Source organism: Bufo gargarizans, chromosome 5 (assembly GCF_014858855.1).
Source record: "Bufo gargarizans isolate SCDJY-AF-19 chromosome 5, ASM1485885v1, whole genome shotgun sequence".
In the NCBI taxonomy this organism is placed as follows: domain Eukaryota; kingdom Metazoa; phylum Chordata; class Amphibia; order Anura; family Bufonidae; genus Bufo; species Bufo gargarizans.
The window spans coordinates 491,058,537-491,083,652 of NC_058084.1; the positions used below are offsets into that span (position 1 = coordinate 491,058,537).

At 42.6% G+C, this 25,116-nt stretch overlaps 1 protein-coding gene across 1 annotated transcript; it reads left to right on the forward strand.

The window, feature by feature from the left end:
• Nucleotides 1-576: 576 nt before the first annotated feature.
• On the forward strand, nucleotides 577-23,676 carry LOC122938788 (trypsin-3-like). The gene is made up of 5 exons (XM_044294563.1): nucleotides 577-627; nucleotides 1,157-1,319; nucleotides 1,756-2,015; nucleotides 16,110-16,246; nucleotides 23,469-23,676. The coding sequence occupies exons 1-5, from the start codon at nucleotides 588-590 to the stop codon at nucleotides 23,616-23,618; spliced, it is 750 nt and encodes a 249-aa protein (XP_044150498.1). The 5' UTR covers nucleotides 577-587; the 3' UTR covers nucleotides 23,619-23,676.
• Nucleotides 23,677-25,116: the final 1,440 nt, after the last annotated feature.

Consider the following 25,116-nt stretch of genomic DNA (forward strand, 5'->3'; position numbering starts at 1 on the left):
AGTTGTTATAACTGTTAGGTGTTAGACATGAAGTCTTATGTACAGGCATCCATTTTACGATGTGCCTCAGTGTTAATGCAAATGTTATAGTACATACTATCTATACTTTATACTTATACTTGCTATTTGTATTCTTATAGTTTAACAAATCAAATACTGCTGTTTTACCAATCAATCAAACAATCAATCCTGTTTTGCCAATCAACAATCCTGTTTTACCAATAAACAAGTTAGACTACAAAGAACAGTGCTCCTATTTGGAAGACAGGAATGGTTTATGCTGAATGTCAGATTGCACACTGTGTGAACGTGTAAGAAGACAGAACAAGTTTAACTGTGAGCCTCTTCCAAGTTTAAATATAGCAATAAATAATCAATGAGCCAAATGAACTACAAATAGCTTCATGGTTAGAGATATGAATTCTAGTGACTGCATCCTACGTTTAGTTAATATGGGAACTTCCAGATGTCTGGAGATGAGCCATGTGAAGTAACAAGGTGTTGAGTCTCATTGTTCCTATAAATGACTCACCCAGCTAGCCCTAGAACTCATAAACATATCAAGGAAGAGCTAACTTCAGCTCAACATGCATTCGCTCTGGTTACTGATGTTCCTTGGGGTTGCAGGTAAAAAAAAGCATAAACAATATCTGAATCTTTTTTTGTCTCTATAAATGAAATTAGCTTTGAGCCTAATTTACACAAATCAATCAGACCCAAATTGAAAGTGTCCCCAATCAGGGGCATAGCTATAGGGGAAGCAGGGGAAGCGGCTGCTTTGGGGCCCTGACCTAGAAGGGGCCTATCCAGGAGGAGGAGGACTAAAAGATTTTGTCAGGGCCCCCTCAACAGTATTACACAATGAAATTATATACAGTGACAGTATAGACAGTGTATAAAATGGATGAAACAGCTGCCGGGCCTGGTCTGAGAGAGCGATCTTTACTAGCCACAGGAATGGGGCCGGCCTGAAAGGAAGGGGTTGCAAAAAAATTACTGTGGTAGGGGGGCTCCATTCAAAAACTTGCTGTGGGGCCCAGTCATTTCTAGCTACGCCACTGTCCCCAATTGCCTTAAAATGTTGTGTATGGCACTATAAAAATTATTTGAGAAATCCGTAACAAACTCTTTTAACGTTAAAGTAATTCCCTTTCAGTGGCTGCTCCTCTGGATGACGACGATAAAATCATTAATGGGTATGAGTGTGCTCCACATTCACAACCATGGCAAGTTTATTTTACTTACAAAGGAAACCGCTGGTGTGGTGGATCCCTAATCACTGCAAGATGGATCATTTCAGCAGCTCATTGCTACAAGCAGTAAGTTCTGCAATCTGCTGATCTAGATTGTAGCTAAAATAACTATACTGGTCATTATCATCTACTATGAAACACATACCAAGAAAGTTTCTTAGACTATTTACATTCTCAAAGAAATCATGACTTACATTTAAATGTCCATCAGATTTTTTTTGTGGTTCCAGTGTTTTTAGTGTCAAGAATAGTGGTGCAGGCTACACAAGAGTATGAAGTGCATTTTAGGCCTAATAAACATAAGATGTTTGGTTGGTTCCAATGAAATTGGAAGGTTCTGCTGACATTAATGTATTGTGTATGGGCAGTTTTAGATATGAATTGACCAAGAGATGTGATTTTTAAACATAACATTCCCTATAAATATTTAAAGCAAATAAGACATTAACAAGATGACATGTATCATTTTGTTCTGGTTTGACTTGTTGTACTGTTTATGTAGACCTAAGACCTTGATTGCTCATCTTGGAGAACATGATACATCAAAGGAAGAGGGAACTGAGCAGCACATCCAAGTGGAGAAGGCTTTTCAGTACTTCTACTACAGCGAGTATTACTCAGATCATGATTTTATGATGGTCAAACTTGCTGAGCCGGCACAGTTTAACCAATATGTCCAACCTATCCCAATTGCCAATAGTTGCCCCACGGAGGGAACTCAGTGCCTGGTGTCAGGCTGGGGAAACCTGAAGATATCTGATGGTGAGTTTAATATAAGTTTAATCTCAAATATGAATTTTATGTCATTGTAGAAAATTAATAGCAGTTGTCATTTATACATCAAATATCTACTTTACGGTCCATTCACACGTTCGTTTGTGTTTTGCGGATCCGTAAAACACGGACACCGGAAATGTGTGTTCCGCATTTTGTGGACCGCACATCGCCGACACTTTCATAAAAAATGCCTTTTGTTGTCCGCAATTGCGGACAGGAATAGGACATGTTCTATTTTTTTGCGGAACGGAAGTGCGAATGCGGACAGCACATTCCAGCCCCATTGAAAATGAATGTGTCCGCACCTGTTCCGCAAAATTGCGGAACGGATGCGGACCTATTTTGCGGACGTGTGAATTGATCCTTAGGCTGCATAGTTACAATGTATTCTAGCAAGACTCCTTGAACATTAATGCAGTGTAATGTTCAATCTTTAGTACTACTATATGAGCTACTATATGAGCCTTCTATATTTCTTATTTTGATCCGGTTGCATTCAACATGCAGTTCTAGCACTTACAAGATGTAGACCCATATAGCAGGTAGGGAAGGCTTGTAGCAGAGGGAGTTAAGATGTAATGAACACAGTTTTAAAATTTCCATTACAAATTTATTATGGTACTGCAGTACCTCAAGGAGTAATATGAGTATGTATATACATTCAATATGTTTTCTAAAGTCTGTAGGGGTTGTCAGCCAAAAGAAAAACACAAGCAGACACACCTCATATCATGGGTTGTTAGTTTCATTGTTCATAAAGAAACGGGTTAGATAGATTAGAAGTTTAGATAGAAGATGAAGTTAAGATTTATTACTTTTGACAAGTACTAGACTAATAGTAAATATGGGTTCATAAGGTGTGTCCAAAAGATATGTGATATTAGATATGCTTTGTGCTCAGATAATATAGTTTGCTCACCGTTGGCTACTTACAGGTGCAGAACTGTGTTTAAGCCATTGAAACACAGCAAAGTTCTTTATTATCTATATAAGTTCTATAAAGAAAAAATATGGGGGATTCAGCCCGCACAACCCCTAGCAGGTGCAGATTGCTATGGCAAAATACAGATACAAACGCAAAAACACAAAATGCAATCGCACTCTGCAACCAGCACTCTGCCCTGCCTTTATGCTGGATGTTGAATAAGGCATTGGTGTACATTTTGGCCAAAGCGTAATAAGTAGTGATGAGCGGCAGGGGTCATATTCGAATTCACGATATTTCGCGAATATTTTTTTTCTTGAAAAAAATCGGCAAGGTAATGATTGTGTAATATGCGAATTTTCGTAATTCGCATTTTTCGGATTCAAAATTTTATTGCGAATTTTTTAACTTACAACTATTAGACAAAGAAGATTATAGCACTATATTAGCTAAATTACTCTATATTCGATTTTTTGAATATTCGCTATATTGCTATTACAGTTTTTTTGAATATTTGCAATATATAGCAATATAGCGAATATTCGAAAAAAACGAATATAGAGCAATTTAGCTAATATAGTGCTATAATCATTTTTTTATAGTTGTAATTTTTTTCCAATCTGAACTTCAGATGAGAAAATTTTTTTAACTATTAGACAAAGAACATTATAGCACTATATTAGCTAAATTGCTCTATATTCATTTTTTTCGAATATTCGCTATATTGCTATAACTTAGTTTTTTTCGAATATTTGTAATATTCTAAAACAAGAATATATAGCAAAATAGCGAATATTTGAAAAAAAAAAACGAATATAGAGCAATTAACCCCTTAAGGACACAGCCTTTTTACACCTTAGGACCAGGCCATTTTTTGCAAATCTGACCAGTGTCACTTTAAGTGCTGATAACTTTAAAACGCTTTGACTTATCCAGGCCGTTCTGACATTGTTTTTTCGTCACATATTGTACTTCATGACACTAGTAAAATTAAGTCAAAAAAATATTTTTTTTTGCACCAAAAAATACCAAATTTATAAAAAAATTTGAAAAATTAGCAAATTTCAAAGTTTCAGTTTCTCTACTTCTGTAATACATAGTAATACCCCCAAAAATTGTGATGACTTTACATTCCCCATATGTCTACTTCATGTGTGAATTATTTTGGGAATGATATTTTATTTTTTGGGGATGTTATAAGGCTTAGAAGTTTAGGAGCAAATCTTGAAATTTTTCTGAAATTTACAAAAACTAAATTTTTAGGGACCATTTCAGGTCTGAAGTCGCTTTGCGAGGCTTACATAATAGAAACCACCCAAAAATGACCCCATCTAAGAAACTACACCCCTCAAGGTATTCAAAAGTGATTTTACATATGTTGTTAACCCTTTAGGTGTTGCACAAGAGTTATTGGCAAATGGGGATGAAATTTGAGAAATTTTTCCACTAACAAAGGAAGGGTTAACAGCCAAACAAGACTGTATCTTTATTGCCCTGACTCTGCAGTTTACAGAAACACCCAATATGTGGCCGTAAACTACTGTACGGCCACACAGCGGGGCGTAGAGTGAAAGGTGCGCCGTATGGTTTTTGGAAGGTTGATTTTTATGGACTGGTTTATTTACACCATGTCCCATTTGAAGCCCCCTGATGCACCCCTAGAGTAGAAACTCCCTAAAAGTGACCCCATCTAAGAAACTACACCCCTCAAGGTATTCAAAACTGGTTTTACATACGTCGTTAACCCTTTAGGTGTTGCACAAGAGTTATTGGCAAATGGGGATGAAATTAGAAAATTTCTTTTTTTGCCTTATTTTCCATTTTAACCCATGTTTTCCACTAACAAATCAAGGGTTAACAGCCAAACAAGACTGTATCTTTATTGCCCTGACTCTGCCGTTTACAGAAACACCCAATATGTGGCCGCAAACTACTGTACGGCCACACAGCGGGGCGTAGAGTGAAAGGTGCGCCGTATGGTTTTTGGAGGGCTGATTTTTATGGACTGGTTTATTTACACCATGTCCCATTTGAAGCCCCCTGATGCACCCCTGGAGTAGAAACTCCCTAAAAGTGACCCCATCTAAGAAACTACACCCCTCAAGGTATTCAAAACTGGTTTTACATACGTCGTTAACCCTTTAGGTGTTGCACAAGAGTTATTGGCAAATGGGGATGAAATTAGAAAATTTCTTTTTTTGCCTTATTTTCCATTTTAACCCATGTTTTCCACTAACAAATCAAGGGTTAACAGCCAAACAAGACTGTATCTTTATTGCCCTGACTCTGCCGTTTACAGAAACACCCAATATGTGGCCGCAAACTACTGTACGGCCACACAGCGGGGCGTAGAGTGAAAGGTGCGCCGTGTGGTTTTTGGAGGGCTGATTTTTATGGACTGGTTTATTTACACCATGTCCCATTTGAAGCCCCCTGATGCACCCCTGGAGTAGAAACTCCCTAAAAGTGACCCCATCTAAGAAACTACACCCCTCAAGGTATTCAAAACTGGTTTTACATACGTCGTTAACCCTTTAGATGTTGCACAAGAGTTATTGGCAAATGGGGATGAAATTAGAAAATTCAATTTTTTTGCCTTATTTTCCATTTTAACCCATGTTTTCCACTAACAAAGCAAGAGTTAACAGCCAAACAAGACTGTATCTTTATTACCCTGACTCTGCCGTTTACAGAAACACCCAATATGTGGCCGTACACTACTGTACGGCCACACAGCGGGGCATAGAGTGAAAGGTGCGCCGTTTGGTTTTTGGAGGGCTGATTTTTATGGACTGGTTTATTTACACCGTGTCCATGTTTCAAGCCCCCTGATGCACCCCTGGAGTCGAAACTCCCTAAAAGTGACCCCATATAAGAAACTACACTCCTCAAGGTATTCAAAACTGGTTTTACATACGTCGTTAACCCTTTAGGTGTTGCACAAGAGTTATTGGCAAATGGGGATGAAATTTGAAAATTCATTTTTTTGCCTTATTTTCCATTTTAACCCATGTTTTCCACTAACAAAGCAAGGGTTAACAGCCAAACAAGACTGTATCTTTATTACCCTGACTCTGCCGTTTACAGAAACACCCAATATGTGGCCGTACACTACTGTACGGCCACACAGCGGGGCGTAGAGTGAAAGGTGCGCCGTTTGGTTTTTGGAGGGCTGATTTTTATGGACCGGTTTATTTACACCGTGTCCTGTTTCAACCCCCCTGATGCACCCCTGGAGTCGAAACTCCCTAAAAGTGACCCCATCTAAGAAACTACACCCCTCAAGGTATTCAAAACTGGTTTTACATACGTCGTTAACCCTTTAGGTGTTGCACAAGAGTTATTGGCAAATGGGGATGAAATTGGAAAATTTCATTTTTTTGCCTTATTTTCCATTTTAACCCATGTTTTCTACTAACAAAGCAAGGGTTAACAGCCAAACAAGACTGTATCTTTATTACCCTGACTCTGCCGTTTACAGAAACACCCAATATGTGGCCGTACACTACTGTACGGCCACACAGCGGGGCGTAGAGTGAAAGGTGCGCCGTTTGGTTTTTGGAGGGCTGATTTTTATGGACCGGTTTATTTACACCGTGTCCTGTTTCAACCCCCCTGATGCACCCCTGGAGTCGAAACTCCCTAAAAGTGACCCCATTTTGGAAACTACGGGATAAGGTGGCATTTTTTGGGGGAGTATTTTTAGGGCAAATATAATTTTTGGTTGCTCTATATTACATTTTTGTGAGGCAAGGTTACCAAAAATAGAAATTCTGATATTTCATCTCCATTTGCCATTAACTGTTGAGGAACACCTAAAGGGTTAATAAAGTTTGTATAATCATTTTTGAATACCTTGAGGGGTGTAGTTTCTTAGATGGGGTCAATTTTAGGGAGTTTTTACTCTAGGGGGGCATCAGGGGGGCTTCAAAAGGGATATGGTGTCAATAAAAAAGGCCATCAAAATCGGCCTTCCAGAAACCATGTCGGTCCTTTCCTTTTGCGGCCTCCCTTTTACGGATACAGCAGTTTACGACCACAAATGTGGCGTTTCTGTAAACTGCAGTATCAGGGTAATAAATTTTAACTTTTGTTTGGTTGTTAACCCTTGTTTTGTTACCGGAAAAAACGGACTGAAATGGAAAAGTGCCAAAAATAGCGGTTTTGGCACAGTTTTTTTTTTTTTTTTTAACCGTGTTAATCTGGGTAGTTAGGTCATGGGATATTGTTATAGAGGAGATTCTTACGGACGCGGCAATATCTAATAAGTCTACTTTTTTTTTACAATTATTTAGGTTTTTGACTATATTATCTTTTTTGATACAACATTTTTTTTTGGGTATCTCTAAAGTCTAAGTGTCATTTTTTTATTTTCTTTTAGCCAATTATCTTATGTGGGGGCTCATTTTTTGCGGGATGAGCGGACGGTTTTATTGGCACTATTTTGGGGGCTATATGACTTTTTGATCGCTTGCTATTAAACTTTTTGTTATGTAAGGTGACAAAAAAAAATATTTTTTGCACCTATTTTTTTTTTTTTTTTTTACTGTGTTAATCTGGGGGGTTGGGTCATGGGGTATTTTTATAGAGGAGATTCTTACGGACGCGGCGATACCTAATAAGTCAACTTTTTTTTACAATTATTTAGGTTTTAGACTATATTATCCTTTTTGATACCCTAAAAAAAAATTTGTATCTCTAAAGTCTAAGAGTCATTTTCTATTTTTTTTTTTATCTGATTATCTTATGTGGGGGCTCATTTTTTGCGGGATGAGATGACGGTTTTATTGGCACTAATTTGGGGGCTATATGACTTTTTGATCGCTTGCTATTAAACTTTTTATTATGTAAGGTGACAAAAAAAACTTTTTTTGCACCTTTTTTTTTTTTTTCTGGACCGTGTTAATCTGGGGGGTTAGGTAATGGGGCATTTTTATAGAGGAGATTATTACCGACGCGGCAATACCTATGTCTACTTTTAATAAATTATTTTAGTTTTTTTGGGTGTCTCAAGTCTGAGAACCATTTTTTTTTATCCGATGTCAGTGCTAAATTGGGATATAAATTTAGTACTCCATGGAAGTGTGATACTCCCTGAAGCAACCGTCAATGCAGAGGCCCGGATGATCGGGGCAAGTGTCGCAGTGAGTAGTCGTGTCCTTCCGTATCCCCCTCCTGCGACACACTCTGCACTTTTTTTGGGTTCGTCCCTTCTTTCCAGTATGGGGGACCACACCTGGAAAGTGTTGGCTAGGGACGATCCGGGCACCTACAGTTCCCGAGGTACTCCGGCCTGCTCTTTCCCGGTCCGAAAAGATCAGGGCCTTGAGGACTGCCTCATAGAACTGGAGGAATGTCCCTGTGCTGCCAGCGCTTCGGGATAGTACAAAAGAGTTGTACATGGCAACCTGCACCAAGTAGACCGCAACTTTTTTGTACCATGCCCGGGTTTTGCGCATGGCGTTATATGGCTTGAGGACTTGATCAGAGAGATCAACTCCTCCCATATACCGATTGTAAGCGACGATACAATCGGGCTTGAGGACCGTTGCCGCGGTACCTCGCACAGGGACAGGGGTGATGCCGTTACCATGAATTGTGGACAGCATAAGGACATCCCTCTTGTCCTTATACCTGACCAGCAACAGGTTTCCAGTGGTAAGGGCACGGGTCTCACCCCTGGGGATAGGTACCTGGAGGGGGTGGGCAGGGAGGCTGCGTTGATTTTTCCGCACGGTCCCACAAGCGGACGTGGATCTGGCGGCAAGGGACTGGAACAAGGGGATACTGGTATAAAAGTTATCCACGTAAAGGTGGTAACCCTTATCCAGCAGTGGGTACATAAGGTCCCACACAAGTTTCCCGGTAACACCCAGAGTGGGGGGACATTCTGGGGGTTGAATCCGGGAATCTCGCCCCTCGTATACACGAAATTTGTAAGTGTACCCTGAGGTACTCTCACAAATTTTGTATAGCTTCACGCCATACCTCGCCCGCTTGGAGGGCACATACTGGCGGAAAATGAGTCTCCCCTTGAACGCAATGAGAGACTCATCAACCGCGACCTCTCTTCCAGGTACATAGGCCTCCATGAATTTGGCCCCAAAGTGATCGATGACCGGCCGTATCTTGTACAGACGGTCATGGGCAGGATCACCTCGGGGGGGGACATGCTGCATTATCGGAATAATGCAGACATTTCCGGATGGCCTCAAACCGGGAGCGTGTCATGGCTGTACTGTAAAGTGGGGCCTGGTATAGGACGTCCCCACTCCAGTACAGCCTGACACTGGGTTTTTTGACCAGGCCCATATGCAGCACGAGGCCCCAAAATGTCCTCATTTCGGCTGCACTGACCGGCGTCCAGCCACCGGGCCTGGCCAAAAAGGAGCCCGGGTGTTGAGCGACAAACTGTTGGGTGTACAGATTCGTCTGCTCCACCATCAGATTTACCAGTGGGTCACTGAAAAAATGACAAAAAAAGTCATATTCAGTGTAGCCCACTGTGGAAATCTGGATTCCTGATTGGCCTACAAAATCAGGAATCACAGGCTCGTATCGCTCTGGGCTACACCAGACAAGTTCACCGGCAGGGGGCTCCGGTGGATTTAACTGGTGGGCCGGGAAACCAGTATGAGCCCCAGAGCTGCTCGTACTAGTGTGGGCCACAGGGTCCCTAACATGGCGGTCCCCTTGCTCCGCCTGGCGGCGTCTCCGCCGCCTTGGGGGCTCATCATCATCGCTAGATGATGAGGAGGATGCGGATGACAACAGGAATGTGGGGTCATCCTCATCCTCACTGGGACTCTCGGAGTCAGAGGCAATCTGGGCGTATGCCTCCTCGGCCGAGAACGTCCGGCGGGCCATAGGGGAGTGTGTGTCTGCGTGTATATGTGCGTGTGTGTAACTCTTTATTTTGTGTGCGTGTGTGTGGGGGCACGGGTGTTCACGAACTCACCCTAAAACTAACAGAAAAAAAATAAAATAAACTAACTAAAAAAAGGGCAAAAAATGTGGGGAAAAAAATTCAAAACCGCTGATCAACCGTCCGAAGTTGATCAGCGGTGGGGTGTGCGATGCGCTAACAGTGGCCGGACACTAAGTGCCGGCCACAGTCAGCGTACACGAAAAAAAAAAAATGCACCCCAAAAAAGGTGGGGGGGGGGGCAGGGGGTGGGGGGGCAAGTGGTAGCACCCCTGGGGGGGTCTAGGGTCACACAGCTGTGCTGTGGACCCCAGACACCCTAACTTAGGGTGATGCAATCAAAGTTCAGAAACTAACTTTCCCTTTTTTTTTCCCTGCCTAAACCAAACTTTCCCTAGCTGTCCCTATGTACCTGATGGGGTCCTGGGGGGCACAGATCGGGTCCTGGGGGGCACAGATCGGGTCCTGGGGGGCACAGATCGGGTGCAGCAGACACGTGCAGGCAGCTCCTCTCTCCTCCGGCTCCGGAACACAAAAGGAGGAGGAGAGGAGCGCCTGCCTCTTTTGAATCTGCCGCCGGACCACCCACAGACCAATCAGAAAGCGATCCTGAGTGGTGATGTCACCATCACCACTCAGGATCGCTGGATGGTGATTGGTGGAGTGAAATCACACCACCATCACCATCCTGTTCCGGGTTATCGGGACTTCAGAGACCCGAATAACCCGGAAACGCAGAAAACCGCAGGTCTGAATTGACCTGCGGTTTTCTGCGATCGCATACATGGGGGGGTCACCGGACCCCCCGGCGCATTTGCTCCAAGTGCCTGCTCAATGATTTGAGCAGGCACGGGGTTCCGATCACCGCCCGCCTTGCGGCGGTGATCGAAAATGCACAGGGCGTACATGTACGCCCTGTGTCCTTAAGTACCAGGGCACAAGGGCGTACCTGTACGCCCTATGTCCTTAAGAGGTTAAGCTAATATAGTGCTATAATCTTCTTTGTCTAAAAGTTGAAAAATTCTCAATAAAAATTTGAATCCGAAAATTCGAATTACGAAAATTTGCATATTACACAATCATTACCTTGCCTATTTTTTCAAGAAAAAAAAATCGTGCATTTTCAAATATGACCCCTGCCGCTCATCACTACTCCTAAAGTCAAGTATATTGCAGCCTTCTTATTGGCCCACAAGCTAGAAGCAGGAAGGGATCATGTGTACTGATTTAAAAAAAAAATATAATAATAATTCGGAAAAAAAAATTCTGAAAAAATCGGGAAAAAAAATCGAATATTCGAAATTACGATGATATATATAACTATATTCGAAATATTCGCGAATTTTCGAAGTACCTATATTCGAGATAAAAATTCTAAATTCGAATATTCGTGTAGCTGTCATGGCCCATAACAGGTAGGAACTAGTGTTAGGGACCACTCATGGAGACGACCTTGACGTGGTGAGTGGCTTATTACGCTTTGGCCAAAATGTACACCAATGCCTTATTCAACATCCAGCATAAAGGCAGGGCAGAGTGCTGGTTGCAGAGTGCGATTGCATTTTGTGTTTTTAAGTTCTATAAAGTATCTATAATATGTGGTAAATGATAGTGAATATGGCTAAAGTGTTCTCTGGTTCCCTATTAGGGAATTCTCCTTCAGGGCTCTCATCCATAAGCCAGAGCAGAGAAGGTACAAAGATTGCTTTGGAGCAGGAGTGCATAGAAAGAAAATTGCCTTCAATAAGAACCATCAAATACTTAATTTCTCCTGTAGCGGCCTTGTAGGGGAATGCAATACTTTCTGCTGCATTACTTTGCATTTTACAGCAGATAACTACAGTAGAAGTCCCAGCAGCAGAATACGATTTCATGATGTAAGCCGTGTACCGGGATGGGCTCCCTAGGATACAGAGAAGTCTCGAAAGAGGAAAACAACTCCACAGCTTTTGCCAAAACAGAATTTTACTTAAACATTGTAATGAAGACAACCACAAATGCTGGAAACCTCCAATACATATACCTAGCCCGAAGGCGGAGACTCTTGTGCTGCACAGAGCGGTGCCCTCCAATGGATGCAGGAGGAAAGCTTGGTAATTTACCTACTTGCAGGCATGATTTAATCGCCACACCTAACCTGTTATTACCCCAAAAAAACAAGAATAACTGTATGGGTGTGTGATATGGGCTAGCCCGCATTGCAGCACAACAGCTTACAATCTTACAAAGCTCTACAGGATTCCCACTCCCATAACTGGTCCTGTACCACATGCCTGAGTATTCCCTATGAGAAAAAAGTCAGCCTGGCTTGAGTTTGTGGGAAGTTAATCAGCTCTCCAATGTGAAATGTCCCTTTAAGTTATGGAGTCCTTGCAATGGACAATAGCAGCACTTGTGGCCTGACACAAACAGAGACCCTATCTAACTAACTATAGGCCTGGTCTCAGTCTCTAGGTGTAATGAGGTGCATGCACGATCTTATCGACCCGGGTCTGCTCTGCATCCGCTGGTGACTCTGAACTGAACAAAAGCTTCTCCAACAAGCATGCGGTCCCACAGTGTATGTAGCTTTGTTCCTCAGCTCTCATCAGCGTTCCTGAAAGCAATCCTCATTCCTCTGGACAAGATCAGGGTCTTGGACACGATCAGCTTCACTTAGCTGCAGTTCTGGTCACTGAGGAATGCTCTCACACCTGAATGCCGTTGGATCCTCTGCTCACACAGTTCCTCAGTTCCTCCTTTCTCTTCCTTTCCAGGCTCTGTGTAACCCCACCTCTCATGAATATGGAAATATATGCAGTCTGTTAGCTGTGTTTAGGAAACAGCGGCATCATGTGGCCAAACAGCAGAATGTCAGTCTAGATCATTTAATTTAATCTACAGTCGTGGCCAAAAGTTTTGAGAATTACATAAATATTGGAAATTGGAAAAGTTGCTGCTTAAGTTTTTATAATAGCAATTTGCATATACTCCAGAATGTTATGAAAAGTGATCTGATGAATTGCATAGTCCTTCTTTGCCATGAAAATTAACTTAATCCCCAAAAAACCTTTCCACTGCATTTCATTGCTGTCATTAAAGGACCTGCTGAGATCATTTCAGTAATCGTCTTGTTAACTCAGGTGAGAATGTTGACCAGCACAAGGCTGGAGATCATTATGTCAGGCTGATTGGGTTAAAATGGCAGACTTGACCTGTTAAAAGGAGGGTGATGCTTGAAATCATTGTTCTTCCATTGTTAACCATGGTGACCTGCAATGAAACGTGTGCAGTCATCATTGCGTTGCATAAAAATGGCTTCACAGGCAAGGATATTGTGGCTACTAAGATTGCACCTCAATCAACAATTTATAGGATCATCAAGAACTTCAAGGAAAGAGGTTCAATTCTTGTTAAGAAGGCTTCAGGGCGTCCAAGAAAGTCCAGCAAGCGCCAGGATCGTCTCCTAAAGAGGATTCAGCTGCGGTATCTGAGTGCCACCAGTGCAGAGCTTGCTCAGGAATGGCAGCAGGCAGGTGTGAGCGCATCTGCACGCACAGTGAGGCGAAGACTTTTGGAAGATGGCTTGGTGTCAAGAAGGGCAGCAAAGAAGCCACTTCTCTCCAAAAAAAACATCAGGGACAGATTGATCTTCTGCAGAAAGTTTGGTGAATGGACTGCTGAGGACTGGGGCAAAGTCATATTCTCCGATGAAGCCTCTTTCCGATTGTTTGGGGCATCAGGAAAAAGGCTTGTCCGGAGAAGAGAAGGTGAGCGCTACCATCAGTCCTGTGTCATGCCAACAGTAAAGCATCCTGAGACCATTCATGTGTGGGGTTGCTTCTCATCCAAGGGAGTGGGCTCACTCACAATTTTGCCCCAAAACACAGCCATGAATAAAGAATGGTACCAAAACACCCTCCAACAGCAACTTCTTCCAAGAATCCAACAACAGTTTGGTGAAGAACAATGCATTTTCCAGCACGATGGAGCACCGTGCCATAAGGCAAAGGTGATCACTAAGTGGCTCGGGGACCAAAACTTTGACATTTTGGGTCCATGGCCTGGAAATTCCCCAGATCTTAATCCCATTGAGAACTTGTGGTCAATCCTCAAGAGGCGGGTGGACAAACAAAAACCCACTAATTCTGACAAACTCCAAGAAGTGCTTATGAAAGAATGGGTTGCTATCAGTCAGGAATTGGTCCAGAAGTTGATTGAGAGCATGCCCAGTCGAATTGCAGAGGTCCTGAAAAAGAAGGGCCAACACTGCAAATACTGACTCTTTTATTGTAATTGTCGATAAAAGCTTTGAAACGTATGAAGTGTGTGTAATTATATTTCACTACATCACAGAAACAACTGAAACAAAGATCTAAAAGCAGTTTAGCAGCAAACTTTGTGAAAACTAATATTTGTGTCATTCTTAAAACTTTTGGCCACAACTGTACACAAACAGTGTTCAGACAAGGAGAGCTGTTTCCCCATCTCACAATAAGCTAATTATTCCACTTGAAAACTAGAAATCCCTTTTAAATGAGTGGAGCTGCATAACTGAAGATAAGCTGAATATTATTATTATGAAGAGACTATTACAACAGGACATTTGTTGCTACAGCCAGCAGAAAGAGCAGTTCACTCTACCATGCTAATGAGCTGTTCAGTGCACGGAGCGTGGGCCCTGGCGCTCACTGCACCCTTTGTCCCTGAATGCCCAGTACTGCATCTTGCTGGGGAGAGTAAACTTGCATTATGCATGTGAAAAATTACAGAGCCAAGCGAGTGCAGGATTCATGTCTGGTTTGATATGAAAAAATTCACAGATAAGGGGTTGTGCAAAAATGGGAGGGTTTCGGAAAAACCTCCCATTCAGCCAGACCTGTGAAGGAAGATGACTTACCTGCTTCCAGGCACCGTCTCTCCACTCCTTCTCCTGCAGGCCTGTGATGCTTCACTGGTCTCCATCAATGTCAACAGCCAGTTTGACATCAACACAGCCAATCACAAGCCGCAGTGGTGTTTGGATCCCCTTGCATCATGTGACCATTTGTCATGACTCAGGCCTGTGATCACTAGATTGCCTTTTCATGTCCTAACGTATGTGACTTTCAATTAGGTCATGAAAAGTAGTTCCTGGATTTCCCCAGGATAGTGATGCTGATGCTTCCCTTTCTTAGGCTCCTTTCACACCTGCGTTCAGGTGTCCGCTCGTGAGCTCCGTTTTAAGGGGCTCACAAGCGGCCTGAACGCAGCCGTCTGGCCCTAATGCATTCTCAGTGGAGGCGGATCCACTGAGAATGCATCCGTCTGCCAGCGCTCAGCCTCCGCTCCGCTCAGTGAGCGGACACCTGAACGCTGCAAGCAGCGTTCGGGTGTCCGCCTGGCCGCGCGGAGGCGAGCGGATCCGTCCAGACTTATAATGGAAGTCAATGGGGACGGATCCAGTTGAAGATGACACACTATGGCTCAATCTTCAAGCGGATCCGTCCCCCATTGCCTTTCAATGTAAAGTCTGAACGGATCCGCTCAGGCTACTTTCACACTTAGAAATTTTTCTAAGTTATAATGCAGACGGATCCGTTCTGAACGGATGCAAACGTCTGCATTATAGGAACGGATCCGTCTGATGAAACATCAGACGGACCCGCTCCGAACGCTAGTGTGAAAGTAGCCTCACTCTGTTCACTTCCTGCCACAATTATAGACACAGCAGTGGGGAATAAGCGGGGTGGTGTACTCCATTGGGTTGGTTAACTCTTTACATAACTCTTTCACTTGGGACAACTCTATAATACACAGCTACTACTAAATATAGCGTGTTCTGGTATGCTGCAGTGTTCACCCAAGCACTGTGCCCCCTCAAACATCTGACCTGTAGAGGTGCTGAGAGCTTGTCCCAAGTATAGGCCTAGGAAGAGGCTTGCATAGATTTTTTCATTAGCCAATAAAAAAGTATAGTTGCTATAATAGTGTGGTCATTTATCAAACTGGTGTAATGTAGAACTGTCTTAGTTACCCATAACAACCAATCAGATTCCACCTTTCATTTTCCAAAGCAGCTGTCAAAAATGAAAGGTGGAATCTGATTGGTTGCTATGGCCAGCTAAGCCATTTCTACTTTACACCAGTTTGATCAATTACCACATTTGTCTTTTTTTTAACACAAAATTATTAAATATCACATTGTTGCATATATATAATTATTTTTATAGAAATGAATAAATGTGGCAAATATTTTATATTTTTCCAGTTCAGTATCCGAATAACCTACAATGTTTGGATCTTCCGGTTCTTTCGGACTCAAGCTGTAGATCCTCTTATCCAAGCTCAATCACCACAAATATGTTTTGTGCTGGTTACCTAGAGGGAGGAAAGGACTCATGTCAGGCAAGTATAGAATGAAAGAAAATATAAACCTATCCATTGTGATAGTTCTTCCGTATTCTGCTATGTCAACAATTTAGTCTTTGTTTTACAACCTATGTGATCTGCATTAAGCGAAATGGGAACAGAAGTGAGGGGTGACCTCCCATTTATCTAGTGTAAAGCATATCTACCAATGCAAAAATTACAACCCCTTCATAGATGTAGATCTATATTAGTAGATCAGCCATAAATTTGTATTTTGGGTCTTTCCTGCTGATTTCTATAAGTTCACATTCTCGAATCTCAATGCTTGTGGGTGGTGTCCTCCTGAGCTGCTCTGTGTGTTCTAATCTGAAACTGCAGCCTCATCCCCCACCTCTCCCCTCATCCCTTTCATTTAGTTACTGTTTTGCACTAGATGGATTTTTGGTTTCTAAAAATGTATAGAGAGCTTATGGGCAGGGTAAGGGAAATTCGAGGTATTTCAAAGGTCTTGATAAGATATAGGGTTGTTGCAATACCAACATTTTTAATTTCGGTATTCAATACCATAGAAACGTATTGCGATACTCGATACCACTAAAAAGAAAAAAAAAAAAAAAACGCCAAAAAAATCCGCGTGCATTCCGCATTTTATGGAATGTCCGGCCCATAATCAAACAGTCCTACCCTATTTTTTGGGGGAAAAAGGTGACAAAAAACTATTTTTCTTTTTTCTTTTACGGCGTTCACCGCATAGGAGATTTTGTAAATATTTTAATAGTTTGGACTTTTCGGACATGGTACTATGTAATATGTTTATTTATTGTTTATATAAAATTGGGAAAGGGGTGACTTATGCTTAATATTTTGGTGTGTTTTTTTTTTTTTTTTTTACTTTTTATTTAATAACTATTTCCCCCTTTGGGTCTAGAACCTGGGATCTTTTCGTCCCTTGTCCTATTAACCCTAATAGATCTCTATTAGGGTGAATAGGATCTTACACTGTCCCTGCTGCCCTGTGCATAGTAGACACAGCAGCAGGGAGCTGATGGCAGCCAGGGCTTCAGTAGCATCCTTAATACTTAATACTAGGGGGGAGGGGAGGGTGCTCTGCGCCACCAATGATTTTAATACTGGGGAGGGGGAAGGGGGAGGGCACACTGCACCACCAATGTTTTTAATACTGCGGGGGGGGGGGGGGGGCGCACTGCGCCACCAATGATAATTAATGTTTAATACAAATTAATACAAATACAGCCGGCAGCAGAAACACATTGCCGTCACTCGACCTCTGACAGGGAGCTGCGATCAGCGGCAGTTAACCACTCTCTTGCCGGCTATGTGTTTCTGCCGCCTGTATTTGTAATGTATTAAACGTTAGTTATCATTGGTGGTGCAGTGCGCCCTCCCCTCCTCATCTCCTCTTTGTTCCCATTGTTGGCAGTGGCACAGGGGGGAGGGAGAGACTGCTTCCTTCTCCCCGTGCTGAGAGCAGCGCTATCCATGTTCTCTGATACCTGAAACAACCCTAATAAGATACAGTACAAAGAAGGGCAGTTCATAGAATAGGAACTGACTTTTTAGAAGCCTACATGAGATATGATTGGCTAAAAACTAGCTAATCAACCATTTGAACAATTAAATAAAGCTGGGTGTCCATCAATTATCCTGACTCATTTCTAATATGTGTGTTTATATTTATGGATTAGCTGTAGTATATATATTATTATATATTAAAAGGGGTATTCCGGTTATAAGAAGTCATGCCCTATCCACAGAACAGGGGATAGCCCTTAGGTCAGTCAAGGTCCCAGTGATTGCACCCCCATCTATCTAATAGTAATCTCCTATCCTGTGGATAGAGGATAGCATCTTACAAATGGAATACCCCTTTAAAGGGTTTACACCAGGGGACATACCGCCTGTGCAGCTGGTTCAGGGGAGTGGTATTTGGGGGACCCCTGATTAGGACTTACTGTGAATTAGAATTTGTCAGAGTAGGTCCCACTCTAAGAGGCAACTTTGGCGTGGTGAGTGGGCTTATGCCTTTTGATCAAAATGTACACTAATGCCTTTTTGTACAGCATGCAGTATAGGGGGCTGTACACTTTAATATTGTGCTGAAAAGCGAGTTTAATTAGATCTAAGCATAGCATTGTGGATGTGAGATCCAGTTCTGTTTTTCTCCCCTTGATATTTACTGTGAATCTGCTTCCCATTATGCCTAAACTCCATAGCTGAAGGACCTGCGATGACATCATAGTCATGTGATCGTTTCAACACTGGAAGTGGTGGTAGGACCTGTGATGAGGTCGCCATCATGTGACCAGTGCAGAAAAAGGCAGCGCTCAGCAGTGGAGAGCTGTGGTGCCATGGAATGAATGTAAGTGCCAAAGAAATCCTGGGAGATGTGGTTCTCCACATTATACCTCCTCCCTGCTTAGTTGGAGGGAAATATGTTATTTAACTGGGACTGTATGTTAGAAGGACTGAAAGGAGGGGAAGGCTGTTAGTTACATGGGACTGTCTGTTATTGAAGATTGGGGGAGATGACTGGTGTTATTTACATGGGACTGGATATTTTAGAGGACTAGAGGATAAGGAGTGATGTTATTTGCATTGGGTTATATGTTGAAGGGGCTGAAGAGGGGTTTAAGTTATTAACATGGGACTGGATGTTATACAAGACTGTAAGGAAGAGAGGTTATTTACATGGGACTGTAACATATGGAAGACTGGTGGGAGAAGACTGGTATTATTTACATGGGACTGCATGGTATAGAAGACTGGAGGGAGAGGAGTGATGTTATTTACATGGGACTGTATTGTATAGACTGTAGGAGAGGACAGGCATTATAATTTATGGGGGCACTACAGAGAAGATTATAACTCCAGGGGGTACGACAGGAGGCATTATATTACAGGGGGCACTGCAGGGAACATTATAAATACAGTGGGCATTATTACTACTGAGGGATCTATGGGAGTGCCTTATAGATTGGTGTTATTTCTATTAGGGGTGCCTTATTGGTACTGAGGGCACTGTAGGGAGCCTTATTACCACTGGGGGTACTATGGGGTGGCTTCCACGTAGCAGTGAGCCAGATGACGTCACCGTCACTAATGACGGTGGCTTTAGCCTGTCAATCTCGCCCACCAGAGCCGTTGATGTCACCAGAAACACTGCCCATTGTAAAAATTTCAACAAAACAGCCCTTGCCCTGCGCTTTACATCACAGGGCAAGGTAGAGCATTGGAGCATGAAATGTCAAAGGGGTTGAGTGGAGGTACGAGGGGATATGTCCAGGTTTATCTCTGAACCCAGACAACCACTTTATCTGTCAGCAGATGTCTACCTATGACAGTGGCTGACCCGTTACATGTGCGTTGGCAGCTGAAGACATCTGTGTTGGTCCCATGTTCATATGTGCCCGCATTGCTGAGAAAAATTATGTTTTTATATATGCAAATGAGCCTCTGGGAACAACGGGGGCATTGCCATTACACCTAGAGGCTCCGGTTTCTTTGCAACTGCCACACCCAGTCTACTTTGCCAGGTCCTGGCAGTGAAAATGTCATCACACTTGGCCATGTCAAAGTGCAGAGGGCGCGGCAGTTACAAAGAGAATGGAGCCTTTAGGTGTAATGGTAATGCCCCCATTGCTCCTAAAGGCTCATTTGTATATATTAAAACATTATTTTTCTCAGAAATGTGAACACATACGAACATGGTACCAACACAGATGCCTTCAGCTGCCAAGTGCACATGTAACAGGTTAGCCCTTTAGTTGTGCAATCGTATGACTCGGGACAGCTGAAGGCCTAGGTAGCATTTTATCCGCAGCTATCTATAAAATATGAACTTCAGTGGGGGGAGGAAGCTGGCACTAAAGTGCTTAGGGCAGCATAAAATCTAAATATGGCCCTGGCTCCACAGCAGCAGCAGGATGTAGTGTCACACATTGCTCTGCTGGTCTGTGTAGGAGGAGGAGCAGTGTGGCTGTGAATCTGCTGTGCTCCTCCTCCTACACAGACCAGCAGAGCAATGTGTGACACTACATCCTGCTGCTGCTGTGGAGCGTTGGATGCTGAGGAACATGAGGAACTAGGTGAGTATATTTTTTTCTTACTTCCTGTGAATGGGGCACATAGCTGAGCATAGCTATTCTGAAGGGGGCACATATCTGGGCATAACTACTGTGAGGGGGCACATATCTGGGCATAACTACTGTGAGGGGGCACATATCTGGACATAACTACTGTGAGGGGGCACATATCTGGACATAACTACTGGGTGGGGGGCACATATCTGTGCATAGTTTCTGTGAAGGGGTAGAGGCATGGCCTAGTATGAACAAAATATATATACATACTGTAAACTGACCCTTATTAACAAGATATATTTTTATTGACACGTATATGTTTATGTCTGTATGTGTGGTTTTGGGTGGGGGGGGGGGTGGTTAGTGTTTTCTTCATCATATTATTTTATATTGTCTGGAGTAAAGATTATTCTTTAATAAAACAAAGAACCAGAGCAGCCTTAGAGGGGTATTCGGAAAGGTTCTGAGAGATTCTGGGAGATTCTGAGGGAAATCAGAGAGATTCTGAGGGAATTCTGAGAGATTTTGAAGGAAATCTTAGAGATTTTAGGGGAAATCTGAGAAATTTCAACTCTGAAGCCTAAACAATAGTGGTGCAATTTTGGCATAAAATGGCACATCTTAGGCCTTTCCCCTTCTAACTAAGCCCCACCCTATCAATAAAAGTCACATCCTCTTGATTGCAATGAGTTTTTTTTACTAAATGTGTCAAACTTTGGGCAAATTTACAAAATTTACATAAGTAAAACCATAGTTCTTAAAAAACACGCTCCAGAATTAATATCTCGTGACAGACTTGACTCTATGCCAGCCCTCTTGCTGGTATAGATTAAAGTCATTTTCCACTCCAGAAACAGACGTGGAAAATTAGAAATGAGCCCGCTTCCCCACCCTTGCTAGACCCCCTTTTCTCGCCACTTTAGAAGAGTGGCATGATCGGGGTAAGGTTGCAAGTTTTACCACTCATAAGCCATTCGCCAAAAGACTTGTGACACCTTTATACCACTTTTGGTGTGATAAATGTAACCCAAACCAAAAATGTACTTGCTGTTTAATTAAATAATGCTATTTACTTCTCCTGCCAGTGGTTTTAATTCTATGGCTGATTGTTATATACCTTTAAAGGGGTTCGGTATTTGTGGTCTTACCTGGGTTAGGTGAATAGAATTGCTGAGCTCAGCTTTTTTTCTACTGTAAATTAATGATAATTTACTTTGATTTCCCATGGAGCAGCGCTCTCCAAACCCTCCATTTTTATTATTATGTTTCTTCATTTTAAAGTGTCATTCATTTCAGGGTGCTTTACATACATATCATAATACAAAAACACTACAATAGGCGTGACCTAACTGAGTAACAGACAGACTCCTACAGCGAAAGAGACGACCCTATCTGTGAGGGCTCACAATCTACAAGACTCTCTAGGTTTCCAGCTGCTGCGAAGCTACAACTCCCAGCATGCCCTGACAGCTGCTAGTAATCGTAGTTTCACAAAAGCTGGAGAACATTCACAGATAAATACTGCTGACTTAACCAGTGACTATTCTGTAGTGTAGCCGTTTCTGTCATATATAAAATGCAGGACAATAATGACACAATCTGACACGACCTCCACCAAACTGTAGCTTGATATTGGTCATCATTTGGGTGAAACCGTGGGAATTTTCATTGTACATTTGTGAATTGCATCAAGTTATGATGTTCTGTGGTCTCTTCAGAGTTCATGACACTGCAAAGTCATAATGAAAGCCCATACACATAGACTGACTATAGTATCTGCATATTCTCAATACTCCCAATAATACAGAACCTAGTAATTCCCTACTGAGCAAACATAATCCAACACTGGGTTGTGGAGGCTGGTGACTGATGAGAATCTACACATAAACTGAAATATCCTACAAAAACTAAATATGCCACTCACAGGGCGTATTAATAAAAAGAAGCCATACCTCACAGATCTACTACTGTTGTCGTTCCAATGTTGTCCTGGTCCCGCTGTTCTTCATTTTCTGGTCTCTGCTTCATACACCAAAATAACAATAAAGGCCCGCTCAGCCAAAGGACCTGCGATGAGCATGATGACATCACCACATGATCACAATGGCCACAGGGTGATGTCATCATGCTCACCGCAGGTCCTTTCGTAGGTTTTCTTCAATCAAGTCAGGAGCGGGCGGCCTGTCAAGTGGATGAGGTTTTATAGGGCTGGGACATCACAAGGGGATGGCTACCTGTGGATTGGCTGGCTGCATGGCACTATGGGTGATCTTGCGTTCCCAGGCTTCCGACTCTCACGTACACTAACACTTGCAGCCACCATTTTAGGAAAACCTGATTTGTTACTACGAAGCGTGAGGAAATTAGGCTTTGTTGAGAATCAACGTTTTCCTAAATTTCGGAATGAATTCCGCTTCAAATGCTTCGCTTCGCTCAACACTACCTGTGACCTCTTTAATACTATTTGTGGGATCAGTCTGCTCACAAAGCACCTCCCCCTATTCATCCTTAGCGCAAACTGTATATGTATGAATATCTAACCACCGCACCCCTAACTACCTGAAAATTCAGGACTTAATGCCTGCTAGACCTGGTCTCTTTCTTCTGTATTCTATTTCTAGACCAATAAAATTCCACATTTTATGACTCATTTACATTACCGCAAGGGCTCTGTGCCTGTATTGAGGACCACAAATGGCGGGTCTGCAATATACGGGAACTGGCCTTGTGCACTCCGTGCTGCGGATGCAGACCCATTGACTTAAATGGGTCCAAAATCCACAAGATACGGCCAAAGATGAGACAGATCCCATCTTTTGTGGAGCAGAGGCATAGATTGGAAGCACATGGAAACACTCTGAAGCGCTTCAGTGGGCTTTCAGGTCTCTGCTTCCGCACCGCAAATGATAAGATGTGTCCTATGTTTTGCCGTATTTTGCAGATCATGGACCCATTCATATGAATGGGTCCGCCTCGCAATACAGGATTCACAGAGCTGGTGCCCGTCCTTTATGGGCACGGAGCCGTTACGGTCGTGTGAATCAGCCCTTATTCAGTGCTGGACAGCAGACATTCTGGATTGTTGGAAGGCGAAATATAGCAAGCTCTCTTTATAATATATGCATGTTTCTTACAAATTATTTTTGATATGTTTGCAGGGGGACTCTGGTGGACCTCTGATCTGCAATGGAGAGCTATATGGAGTGGTATCTTGGGGGAAAGGTTGTGCACAAACTGGATTTCCTGGTGTCTACACCAAGGTCTGCATCTATTTGGACTGGATTAAGCATGTTATTGACAGCTATTAACAATGACCCATGATCACTTATTAAATATCACTGCAATAAAAACCGTTAGCATTTTCTAGAACGTGAGTGTTCTTGTGACCTGTCTGTGGTTGTTGAACAAATACTGAGATACAAATTCAGCATTTTTACCACAAATCAGAAACTATTTGGTTCAGCAGAAAAACAAGATACATATGAACACCTGTTCAGAGTCACAGATAAATCTTGGGCTTAGAAGTAAGATAGATTTAAAAAAGGAAAAATTGTTGTGTCCTGCTTAGTGTATGGCCTGTGGAGCTGGAGTTTGCCAAAGTTTGCCGAAGAGTAGAAACAATTGGGTGGAAATTGGGATAAGTCTATTTTCTCCTAATGACTATGTTGATTTATCACCAGAGCACAACTACTTGTATTGTGTAGGTCCCCCCACACCAAAACCTGCCCAAGGTGAAGTTGGGTAGCACTGTGGAGGGGGGGTAAGGTGAAGGATGAGAGTGTGTAGAGATCCTGCCCCCCTCCCTCCGCTCTCTGTGTTCCTTTAAATGGGTCGTGTCACAAATAAAAAAATATTCTGCCCAACAGATATCGCAGTTATATAACTTTACCCATATACCGTAATTTATTAAAACTGCCTTATTCTAAAGTTATTACCTACCACTGCACCCTGTGGCAAATCAGTTTCGATTTCAGTTTCTGTTGGTTAGATGGATAGATAGATAGATAGATAGATAGATAGATAGATAGAAAGACAGATAGATATGAAAAAGACAGATAGTTATCTCAGTGCCCAAAGTCATGATGGGACAGCAGTGACATAACAAACCAGGATGGAGGATTCAAGCATGGGAGATAAGAGAAAACCCTTTTAATCCAATAGGTAATGATTTACCCAGCAGGACCTGTGAAGCGAGTCATACCTACCTGCTGCCCAATGCTCCATTCGGGTGCCATGAATACTGGTTTGTCTTTACTGGTCTTCGAGTCCCTGCCTTTAAAAGCTCCTACACAGACAGGGTCACAGTGGTGGCAAATCACTGCCTGTGGACATGAAACCATTGTGGCCAGTCATTGGCAGCAATGGCACGCTTGACCTTGTCTGTCGGGAAGGTTACAGACAGGGACCTGAAGACCAGTAAAGGGAACCAGGAAGCCAGGATGAAGTGGTGAATATGTTTTTTTTTCCCACTGGTACAGGAGGCTGGGGTTGAAATTTAAAAAGCAAAAAAAGGTTGAACAGCCCTTTAAACCACTTAAGCTGAAGGCAGTGTATTCCAGTCACTGCTGTTTTGCTCAGTTTTAAAGTGCAGGATTTTCAATAGTTCTTGCATACTTTTTATGAATCTGACTCTTAAAAGTAAACTCCAGCTGGAGCATCAAGTTCCAAAACCATGAGAATGTAGACAGGACTTTACTGTATGTTGTGGAGGAAAATATCTTCATATGTTGTTAAAATCTCTGTAAGCCGTTTGAGATGTCAAGCTCATGTGAATTCAGACAGAATACACCCATTGCTATGTATTGT